Source organism: Tiliqua scincoides, chromosome 5, assembly GCF_035046505.1.
Source record: "Tiliqua scincoides isolate rTilSci1 chromosome 5, rTilSci1.hap2, whole genome shotgun sequence".
Taxonomy (NCBI): domain Eukaryota; kingdom Metazoa; phylum Chordata; class Lepidosauria; order Squamata; family Scincidae; genus Tiliqua; species Tiliqua scincoides.
Genome location: NC_089825.1, coordinates 105,836,490 through 105,848,638, shown reverse-complemented (window position 1 = coordinate 105,848,638; position 12,149 = coordinate 105,836,490). Strand labels below are relative to the sequence as shown.

General features: G+C 43.4%; 1 protein-coding gene across 1 annotated transcript; it reads left to right on the top strand.

The window, feature by feature from the left end:
* The first annotated feature begins 6,318 nt into the window (after window positions 1–6,318).
* On the top strand, window positions 6,319–7,275 carry LOC136652925 (olfactory receptor 14A16-like). Its single transcript, XM_066629848.1, has one exon. It carries the CDS (start codon window positions 6,328–6,330, stop codon window positions 7,273–7,275), a length of 948 nt encoding a protein of 315 aa, XP_066485945.1. The 5' UTR covers window positions 6,319–6,327.
* The last annotated feature ends 4,874 nt before the right edge of the window (window positions 7,276–12,149 follow it).

The window sequence follows — 12,149 nt, the reverse complement described above, 5'->3', positions numbered from 1 at the left end:
CCCCCCAACTGCAAGATGCAGCACATGCCCCACATGCACAGCTATGCCAGTGCTGGAAAGTTTATTAGGATTGCGCCCTAAGTACTTTTTTACTTAGAAAAGTAAAAACCCCATTTGAAAAAAGGACAGTGTGCCTATGTAAATTGCCTTGAGTCTATGAGAAAGGTGTTGTATAAATACTGAAATAAATAATGGTGTTTTTGGTGTTTTTAATCAGCATTCTTCTGATTAGCCTGATTACAACAGAGGTATTTTTAAAAGGTTTGGGGGGGGGGGTAGAGTACCACTGCACTATGATCTGAAGAAAGTTTTCCTGTTAGTTACTTTTGATTAATATGGTTAGTAACATCCTGAGTTACTTTTTTGCTGAAGCCAAGAGCTGGGACAGATAAAGAGCTGGGAGATGCTGCCAAGCTGGGGCAATAGGAAAAAGGGTATTGTAAGAAGATCTAGCTGCTCTAGATTTTCTTATAACTTTACATCTATATAGCCACAATGCACACAGCAGCCAATGAAATTTTTCTCAACAATGCCTGGGCTGCCTAGGAGAAAGCCTGATTGACCAGAAGGAAGGGGAGATGGGTCCCATCTACTAATCAGGCCTTCTCCCCGGTGATCCATTTCATATCAAAGGGACTATTTGAAGAAAGCTGATTGACCACTAAGAAGAGTGAGAATATCTCTACCGGTCCAATATAAAAGCCAATGACAGGGGAGGAATTGCCTCCAAGATCAAAGTTAATAAAGACTTTGGCAGCAGTGGCAACAGCTAGTCCTTCTGCTCCACCCTCCAAGGATGAGAGGGGAAGGATGTGGATATACCATCCCTGGTAAAACTGGATACTGAGAAAACTGCCATTGGGGGTGGTCAAGATTTTGAACTTGCTCAAAATTCCAGGCAGCCTAGTGCCAATCTTGGATCCATATATTCCACTTCCATCTCTAGAACCAATCTGGTAGTTGCTTCTAGAAAGCTGCAGGGATTAATTGCATTTTAAAATTGCATGACCTGCCATCCTTTATAGATATGTACAGTCTAAGCACATACATGAAGAGTTTAAATTGGGGAGAACAAATGCTAAATTTTGTGCTGAGGGTATTGCTCCAATACAATAGGAGTCATTCTAGTCCACTCTGGAGCAGAAATGACCTTGTCAAATGGAATCGTGAAAGACAATAACCGATTACAAAGTAAGGCCAGTGGTTCCCAGACTGTGAGCCATGGCTTCCTGGGGAGCCACAGAAACCAGCCAGGGGAGCCACAAAAACCTAGTGAAAAACCTGCCACCCAATACAATGTAAAGGATTGTAGCCTTAATAGGGAGCCACAGTCAGTGGCCCAGTAGGTCAATGGAGCAGCCAGTCAAAAAAATTTGGGAACCACTGGTATTAGGCAGTGGATAAATACATGGTACCAGCAGTTTGTGCCAGTGCAACCCACCTCATCGTCTGCAGTGGTGATGGTTACTGCAATGTGATGGTTACTATTGTGCCTGAAAGCATTACTGGAAACTACTAAAGGCCACCCAGGTTGTGCTGTGACCCATTTGGGTCTTTTTGACCTTTGGGCCCCAAGATGCCTTGTGGAAGGGATCCAGAAGTCACTTCCGGTTCACGTCCACATATTTCATGTTACTTCTGCAACGCATTCTGGGGCCCAAGAAGGCCAACTGAGTGGGATGCCGGCCTGTTGTGACCTAGAAATGCCCTCTAGTAGTTCCAAGTAATGCTTTGCAAAGTGACAGCAAGCATTGCATCACTACCCATGGTACACTAGGTTTTGACCCACTGTGAATCAGGTCATGACTCAACAGTGGGTTGCATTCAAGAAGTACTGCACTATATCAGTTTGGAAACAAACTCCCTCCTTCACATAAAATATAAAATTTTACATTAAACACCTGAAATTATTGGGTAGGACTTCATCTGCCTATACCTTTATGTTGTGTCTCTTCATTATAACAGCAAAATGTGGATGACCAAATTAACTTTTCTTCTGTGTGCATTTTTTTCTGCTGGCTTGTATTGGGTTTTCGGATCAATTCCCAGGACACCAAAGAAATATTAATCAAACTCTTCCTATGGTGATCACCTGTCAGTCCATGAAGACTTTTCACTGCTTCAGATAGAATAGGGAACATTTGTAGAAGTCATGTATTGCTAGACAAATAATGATGAGAGAAGGAGGTCTACCAAGAGCCAAAGGACATCTATGAAGAAATGTTGTAAGTTAATGGTATGCTTCTAACTTTGGTGATCAGAGGAGTCCTTCCGTTTCTTAGAACATACTGCTATATATCTCCATGTGTTTGAGTTGCATCTATGGATATTGGGACAGTTTCAGGTATTTTGTTACGGCAAAATGGAATGCAGCAAGTCCTCACTTTAAAGTTGTTTCATTTTAAGCTGTTTAGTTATAAAGTTGATGAGGAAAAAACAAAAACAAAACATCAATTCCTGGCCAGGGGCCACATTTTTTTGTGGAGTTTGCACATTTTCTCCATGCATGTGTGGGTTTTCTCCAGCCTGGAAAACTCACACATTTCAATATTTAATACTAGAAGTGTTTGAGGTCTTCATTTAGAAGTTTGGTGATGTTTTTGTGACCAGAAATATGCTGTAGGAATGTAATCCTTGTTTACATATAGCCTGCAGTAAAATTGGTTTCATAATAAGTAGTTTTGCTTAAAGTTGAAGTTTCCAAGAATCTGCCGAAAATTAAGCAAGGACTTGCTGTACATCAAACTGTGATGGAATCTAACACCAATGAGGAGTTATCTGCTGTCATTAGGTTGATTCCAATTACTGCAGCATCCAATCAATATGGTAGGGCAGCAGCAAAAGAGCATTGAAGTCTGTGTGGGTCAGGGATAGAGGAAAGTCCTGAGAACAATGTATTGACGCCATTCTTTGTGAGAAGGACTTTGGGGGTCTCTAGCCCATAAGCATGAAGTAAGGAATGCAGATTTGTGCATGGTGACCATATGCTTGTATGGTCCTGTACATAGATTGCATTTTTCTGTTGCTTGGGATCATTTTTAGTCGAGACCATGTCAATAGATTTTATCTCTTTCTGTGGGAAGAAAATAAATAGTGGGGTCATAGCTTGCAAGACAGAATTCAATTAACATTGAATCATTGGTGTGCTGTGAGAGTTTTGAGGGAGGATTTGGGACAGCTGGTCAAAGCTGGTTTGAGGTGAGTTGGGGGGCATTGAAGGATATGAGTCCCCCCAACAGCAGTGTGGTGTGCCTTGTGAACTGTCAGAAATCTGATGGTGTGTGACTTGACAATTTTAGCACATTGTCACTGTACCATGAGCTGAAAAAGGCTGAAAAATCACTGCTCTGCCTGTGACAATAGCAACTAGCTGCCATGGTAAATTAAGGACCCAATCCAATCCAACTTTCCAGCACTGATGCAGCCATGCCATCAGTATGAGAATGTTTGTTCCCTTGCCTTGGGACTGCATTGTGGTTGTATAGGTGCTGGAAAGTCAAATCTCTCCAAAATTAAGAATTTGCTAGTAAATCAGTAGAATTAGAAAAGGATAGAAGCCTTTATTGGCATGTAAAACAAGTAAGGGTGCAATCTTAACCCCTTATGTCAGTGCTTTCCAGCACTGACATAAGGGCAATGCACTCTGAGGTAAGGAAACAAACAATTCCTTACTTTGAGGAGGCCTCGGTGAGTGACACCTAACTGCAGGATGCAGCACATGTCCAATTGGCATCGCTATGCCAGTGCTGGAAAGCACTGACATAAGGGGTTAGGATTGTGCCCTAAACCTGCAACTATATACATTTGGTCAGCCAGAAAGCAAATTAACTTCTCGATTGTGCAGGTCAGTGAGCTGATACAGGAAAGTCGCCACAGTATCGGTTATTTCCACAGAAGAATCAGTTAGGAGGTAGTGTATTCTTGCCATATCAGTAGATCCTTCTCTTGTTCTCAGTATAGGGTCCATATATCTTTGACAGATCTCGTTGTAAAAGGGACAATAAAGAATGGAGTGGACAATGGTCTCAATGCATCCCAGCCCACAATGGCATTGCCTTTCAGCATAAGCTATCTTATGAAATTTCTCAAAAAGAATGGCAGATGGGAACACATTAAATCTAGCAAGGGAGAAGGCTCTCTTTTTTTGATAACAGATCAGCAAGTAAAAATATGAGACTACTTGACCGTACAATATGGGAATCTCCAAACTTAACAGGGAACATACTCTATTTGCTATGCTATAAAGATATTGCCTTTTGATGTCAACAAATCTGCATTTGATGCACTGAAATGCCTCTTGATATGGAAGTGAACCTAAACTTTCAAAAGAAAGCCCAATCGAGTTAATTTTCTTTTCCAAAATGGTTGTAACAAGGGGCCGATTAGATTCAAGGAACATCAAATAGACGTTCGAGGGTCATGGTTGTAATATATAGAAACTTTGAGGGTCATAGTTGTAATATATGCGCAACCAATATTTGATCAGCCAGGCCCTGGTTTCTAGCAATGATTGGCCCATTTCTAGGCACAAGGCTGCATAAGCTACACAATTTGGAAGACCCAAAATTTTTTGCAAAAATTTGCCTTGGACATACTCCAGGGCACTGTTTGAAGTCCCAATCCAAAGAGGAATTCCATAAAATAATTGGGGAATTACCTTGGCATTAAAAGTCTTCAGAGCTGCTGGCACATAACGGTTACCTCTCACAAAGAAAAAAGGAGCGATGGACTGAGAGGTAACTTTAGCTGTTTTAATTACCACTTTCCTGTGAGTAGCCAAGGAGAGATTATAATGTAAATTTAGACCAAGGTATTTAAACTGTTTGACTTATTCTAATTTGTGTCCGTTTAGTTGCCAATTATACAGCTTCCACGTTCTAGAGAACATGAGTATTTTAGACTTGTCATTATTCAGCTGCAAACGGTTTTCTGACAAGTACTCCAAACACTTTTTGAAGAGGCGTTTTAAACCCAAACGGGTCCGGGACATTATTACGGCATCATTCACATATAAGAGGATCAGTACCTGAGTGGATCCGGATCTGGGACAGTGCCCATCCATCTCAGCCAGAGAGGGAGCCAAATCATTAATAAATACAGTAAATACGGAAGGGGCCAAAACACACCCTTGTTTGACACAATTTTCCTTGTAAGGTTTCCTGCAGAAATACACTTTATCTGACAGGTGGTGTTTTGATAGAGCCTCCTTATAAGGAACAGTAGTCTCTTGTCCATTTGTAGCTTTTCTAATTTACACCAAAGGATCTCCCTATCTATAGAGTCAAAGGCTGCTTTTAAATCTAGAAAGGCTGTATAAAATCTAGATCTTGTCTTTCTAGTATATTTCTCAATTAAGTATGAAAGGAAGGTGCAATGGTCCAGGGTAGATTTGTCCTGTTGAAACCCCACCTGCTCAAGGCCCAAAATCTTCTGGTCAGATATCCAAGAGCTAAGCTTGGCACGTAAGTATTGAGCATATATTTTCCCTATAGTCAAGAGCACGCTGACCGGTCTGTAATTAGATGTTGCCCCCATGTCACCCTTTTTAAAGACTGGAAGATTGCATTTGTTCATGACTCTGGCATAATACCGGTTCTATCAACCATAGTGAACAGGGCAACCAATAGAGGTGACCACCAATTTGGGTCAGCTTTTAGAAGTTCAGCTGGAATTGTATCTGGTCCTGGGAACTTCCCTATTTTTAATGTACAAATAAGTTCTTTCACTTCCTCCGGTGATACTGGAGGCCAATCCAGAAGATCCTTTAAACCAGTAGCCCAAGGATCAGTGCAAGTCAGGTCTTTCTCAAAGAATAGGGTTTGAAAATGCTTAAGCTATCTATTATTATTATTTATTATTAACAGTATTTATATACCGCTTTTCAACTAAAAGTTCACAAAGCGGTTTACAGAGAAAAATCAAATAACTAAATGGCTCCCTGTCCCAAAAGGGCTCACAATCTAAAAAGATGCAAATGAATACCAGCAGACAGTCACTAGAACAGATAGTGCTGGGGTGAGGTGGGCCAGTTACTCTCCCCCTGCTAAAAAAAAGGAGCACCCACTTGAAAAAGTGCCTCTTACCCAATTAGCAGGGAGAATAACCCTGCTTACCCAATTACCCAATCTATCAGGGAGAATAACAGACAAATCTAGCTACATGGCAGGAATCATTCACAACAGCCCAGAATAAACAATTCTTGCTTTTAGTAACCTTTCCCATTGTTCATTAGTCTTTTCCTCTTGATTAGCTGACTCACAGATATACAATTTTAACATTTATCTTTATTTTGTTACAGAGGTGATAAACTCTTCATTTAAAAAAAAGATGGACAATCAATCATCTGTCTCTGAGTTTCTACTTCTTGAATTTTCAGAAATCCGAGTACTTCAGCTTCTGAACTTCTTCCTGTTCCTCTTATTGTACTTGGCCATTTTAATGGGGAACCTCCTCATCATCTCTGCAATCATTTTTGACAAACACCTGCACACACCCATGTACTACTTCTTGATTAATTTGGCCATGCAGGACCTTGGCTCTGTTTCAACCATTATCCCCAAATCCATGGCCAATTCTTTCATGAGCACAAGATATATTTCTTACTCAGGCTGCGTGGTTCAAGTTTTCTTTTTTGTGTTCTTCGTTGGGTCTGATTTTTTCCTCCTCACCGTCATGGCCTACGATCGCTATGTTGCCATTTGTCATCCATTGCAATATGAGATGTTGATGAACAGGCAGGCCTGTGCCCACATGGCTGCTAGCGTATGGGTCACTGGCCTACTCTACAGTGTGTTACACACTAGTGGCACTTTTGCAACCCCTTTCTGCTCCAACATTGTCAATCAGTTCTACTGTGAGATCCCACACTTATTGCAGCTTTCTTGCTCCAACTCATATCTACCTGAAGTCGGAGTTCTTGTGTTCTGTGCTATCATAGAGTTAGGCTGCTTTGTCTTCATTGTTTGGACATACGTCCTGATCTTCGCCACAATACTAAGAATGCCTTCTGTTCAGGGAAGGCAAAAAGCCTTTTCCACTTGCCTTCCCCACCTCATTGTCTTCTCCATATTTATATTTACTGGGTGGTTTGCCTACCTGAGGCCTCCCTCTAACTCTCCATCTGATCTGGATTTGGCATTAACTGTGATATATACCTTTGTTCCACCCATGTTGAATCCAATTATCTATAGCATGAGAAACAAGGAAATCAAGGTTGCCCTGTCAAAACTACTAGTTTGGGTGTGCTCTTCTAACAAAACATCTTTCCTTTTGTAGTCTTTGATGTGAGTTGTCTATCTCTGGAATGACTTTCATTTATATATGGAAAAACAAAAACAAAGCTACAAAAATCAACTGGGGATACAGCTCTCTCTCTCTCTCTCTCTCTCTCTCTCTCTCTCTCTCTCTCTCTCTCTCTCTCTCTGTGTGTGTCTGTGTGTGTGTGTGTGTGTGTGTGTGTGTGTGTGTGAATCCAGATATTAGGGAATAATGAAGTAACAGTGCAAAAGTAGGAAATTGGATTTTGGTGTTATTTTTCCTTGTTACAGGGCATTTAAAGTTGGACCTCAGTATCAGTCATGTGTCAAATCAGTGGATACCAGGGTCCCACCTGTATACCTCCACAAAAAGGGAACACATTGCAACAAATCCTTAGCATTACTAAAAATTATTCCAGCGCCTGGAAAAGGTCTGTGTATTTTCATCAGTAGGAGTGAAAGCTGGGATGAATGAAGGGCCCCAGATCTTTTTTCCTATCCCCTTTCCATTACATCCCTTCATCCCTTCCCTAATGTTAGTACTCCTACAATCCTTCCTAAGATCCTTGCCCTTAATCCCTTTCTCCCCCTCACAATTCATTTCTGTGCTTGGCTCTGTTTCTGTACATCCTTCTAGAAATTTTCTTGAGTCTCTTTCTTCCTATCTCCCCCCAATTGCATCACTTTCCTTTTTTTCCTATAGGAATGAATGATAGCCATTCACAGATGTAGAAAAAAAGTGACGAGATGTCCTGAGGGGCATCATTAGGGCAGGACTTAAGCTGGTCCTCGACCATGGTGACACCAGCTGGTGATAATCAAACCTGCTTCTCCTTTTGACTTAGCTCCTTCCTGAGTCTGCAAACTATTCTGTCTACGGCAACTATCTGACATATAAAACTTGTATTAAATATGCACATAGAAAAAATTCAGTGAAAGCTGCCTTAATAAATAATAAAAATGCTAAAATAAATTCCTGGTTTATCCACAGTCTATATACTTCACATCTATGTTTTGGAAATATACCAAAGTAATGCTTGTAAGAATAGTAAATAAACTGTTTAGATTTAGTTGCTTTGTTCTGGGTTCTATAAAGTTAACTGACAGTGCTATCAATTGAAGTCTTCCGCTGGAGCAGTGGCTGCTGTGCTAGCCTCGAGTGTCACAAACATTTGTGACTGAACTAGTGCGGGCAGCACTGGTGGAAGGCTTGCATCCACACCCCCACCTGCTAGTGGAGGTAAGAGAAGCACCAAGCAACACAGGGGCTTGGGAAAGGTGAAAAGGAGGAGGAGGAGTTTCTGGGCAGGAGAACGCAGGGAGGGTTTTTTTTGGAGGGAACAGGATTGGCAGAGGAGTTCTCTACTTGATTCTATCCTCCTTCCTAGGCCTGAATGCCCTACACATGGCTGCTTGGATCTGCATCATGATATAGCTGGTGCAGATCCAAGTACCCCCATGTGGCAGGCTGCATCATTGCTCAGGGTAAGGGAGAAAATATCCCCTTACCCCAGTGCTATTCAAACTGGAGCGCCGTGATGCCCCAGCTTGAGGGCCCTGGTCTCTGCCCCCTTAAGGGGCAGGGGCAGCCTAGAGGCGGGGGGGCAAGGGAGCGGCATGATCCCCAGGATTGCACCGCTCAGGCGGCTTCAGGTGCTTGGGTGCACTTACTCAAGCCTCCTGCAGCCTCCCTCGGGTGCGGGAAACCCGGCAAACTTCTGGCAGGGCTCCCCGCAGCAGGAAATGTGGATGCAGAGCAATTGTGCTCCACTTCTGGGGCAGAGCGCGATAGCTCTGCATCCACTTTCCCTGCTGCGGGGAGCCCTGCCAGAAGTTGCGCCGGGCTTCCCGCACCCCATGGACGCTGCAGGAGGCTTGGGTAAGTGCACCCAAGCCCCTGCAGCCCCCTGAGCAGCGCTATCCTGGGGATTACGCTGCTGCCTTTCCCCCGCCACCACTGCCTCCTCCCCCTGCCCCTGCAAAGACTTACTGGCTCTCAAACTTTCCCAGAGGGTTTGAGAACCACTGCCTTACCCTGTGGAAACCTCCAGCCTGCTCCTGACAAGTGCTGGATGCCATGCAGCCATGCTGGTTAAGACTGCCAGAGAAAGAACTTTTATGATGTGGATAATTTGCTACAAGGTACTGGAAATGTACAGATAATAGTGATGACTGGTAAGGGCTGAGCTGATTGTTCCTGAAGTTATACACTGTGAGGAACACACACACTGCTGCAAAAAGATTACAATTTGTATGTTTGTATTTTTAAAGTAAAATTCCTAGTTTTCCTGATATTGAAAGGACTAATGAGCCTCATGGGCAAAGATATGATGTTTGAACCTGGGTCCACCGGCTTTTCACATTCAGAAAATCTACTTTCAATGCCACGAGTCAGCTAAGAAAAGAAGCAGCAGTATAGGAATTATGGTCTTCACTCAGTTTTGTCCTGTTGTTCCAATATATACTTTTGAGTTAAATTACCTGGCTTAAATTACCTGGTTAAATTACCTGGTTAAATTACCAGGCTTGTGCAGCGATGTAATACTGGGGGTGTGCTATCGTCCTCCAGACCAGAAATCTGATGGGGACCTTGAAATGAGGAAACAGATCAGGGAGGTGACAAGGAAGGACAGGGTTGTAATCATGGGGGACTTCAATTATCCTCATATTGACTGGGTCAATTTGTGTTCTGGTCACGATAAGGAAACCGGATTTCTTGACGTGCTAAATGACTGTGGCTTAGATCAGCTAGTCATGGAGCCCACCAGAGGACAGGTGGCTCTGGATTTAATTTTGTGCGGTACGCAGGACCTGGTTAGAGATGTAAATGTTACTGAGCCATTGGGGAACAGTGATCATGCTGCGATCCGTTTTGATGTGCACGTTGGGGGAAGAATACCAGGCAAATCTCTAACAAAAACCCTTGACTTCCGACGGGCGGACTTCCCTCAAATGAGGAGGCTGGTTAGAAGGAGGTTGAAAGGGAGGGTAAAAAGAGTCCAGTCTCTCCAGAGTGCATGGAGGCTGCTTAAAACAACAGTAATAGAGGCCCAGCAGAGGTGTATACCGCAAAGAAAGAAGGGTTCCACTAAATCCAGGAGAGTGCCCGCATGGCTAACCAGCCAAGTTAGAGAGGCTGTGAAGGGCAAGGAAGCTTCCTTCCGTAAATGGAAGTCTTGCCCTAATGAAGAGAATAAAAAGGAACATAAACTGTGGCAAAAGAAATGTAAGAAGGTGATAGGGGAGGCCAAGCGAGACGATGAGGAACGCATGGCCGGCAACATTAAGGGGAATAATAAAAGCTTCTTCAAATATGTTAGAAGCAGGAAACCCGCCAGAGAAGTGGTTGGCCCTCTGGATGGTGAGGGAGGGAAAGGGGAGATAAAAGGAGACTTAGAGATGGCAGAGAAATTAAATGAGTTCTTTGCATCTGTCTTCACGGCAGAAGACCTCGGGCAGATACTGCTGCCCGAACGGCCCCTCCTGACCGAGGAGTTAAGTCAGATAGAGGTTAAAAGAGAAGATGTTTCAGACCTCATTGATAAATTAAAGATCAATAAGTCACCGGGCCCTGATGGCATACACCCAAGGGTTATTAAGGAATTGAAGAATGAAGTTGCAGATCTCTTGACTAAGGTATGCAACTTGTCCCTCAAAACGGCCACAGTACCAGAAGATTGGAGGATAGCAAATGTCACGCCTATTTTTAAAAAGGGAAAGAGGGGGGACCCGGGAAACTATAGGCCGGTCAGCCTAACATCCATACCGGGTAAGATGGTGGAATGCCTCATCAAAGATAGGATCTCAAAACACATAGACGAACAGGCCTTGCTGAGGGAGAGTCAGCATGGCTTCTGTAAGGGTAAGTCTTGCCTCACCAACCTTATAGAATTCTTTGAAAAGGTCAACAGGCATGTGGATGCGGGAGAACCCGTGGACATTATATATCTGGACTTTCAGAAGGCGTTTGACACGGTCCCTCACCAAAGGCTACTGAAAAAACTCCACAGTCAGGGAATTAGAGGACAGGTCCTCTCATGGATTGAGAACTGGTTGGAGGCCAGGAAGCAGAGAGTGGGTGTCAATGGGCAATTTTCACAATGGAGAGAGGTGAAAAGCGGTGTGTCCCAAGGATCTGTCCTGGGACCGGTGCTTTTCAACCTCTTCATAAATGACCTGGAGACAGGGTTGAGCAGTGAAGTGGCTAAGTTTGCAGACGACACCAAACTTTTCCGAGTGGTAAAGACCAGAAGTGATTGTGAGGAGCTCCAGAAGGATCTCTCCAGACTGACAGAATGGGCAGCAAAATGGCAGATGCGCTTCAATGTCAGTAAGTGTAAAGTCATGCACATTGGGGCAAAAAATCAAAACTTTAGATATAGGCTGATGGGTTCTGAGCTGTCTGTGACAGATCAGGAGAGAGATCTTGGGGTGGTGGTGGACAGGTCGATGAAAGTGTCGACCCAATGTGCGGCGGCAGTGAAGAAGGCCAATTCTATGCTTGGGATCATTAGGAAGGGTATTGAGAACAAAACGGTTAGTATTATAATGCCGTTGTACAAATCGATGGTAAGGCCACACCTGGAGTATTGTGTCCAGTTCTGGTCGCCGCATGTCAAAAAAGACATAGTGGAAATGGAAAAGGTGCAAAAGAGAGCGACTAAGATGATTACGGGGCTGGGGCACCTTCCTTATGAGGAAAGGCTACGGCGTTTGGGCCTCTTCAGCCTAGAAAAGAGACGCTTGAGGGGGGACATGATTGAGACATACAAAATTATGCAGGGGATGGACAGAGTGGATAGGGAGATGCTCTTTACACTCTCACATAATACCAGAACCAGGGGACATCCACTAAAATTGAGTGTTGGGCGGGTTAGGACAGACAAAAGAAAA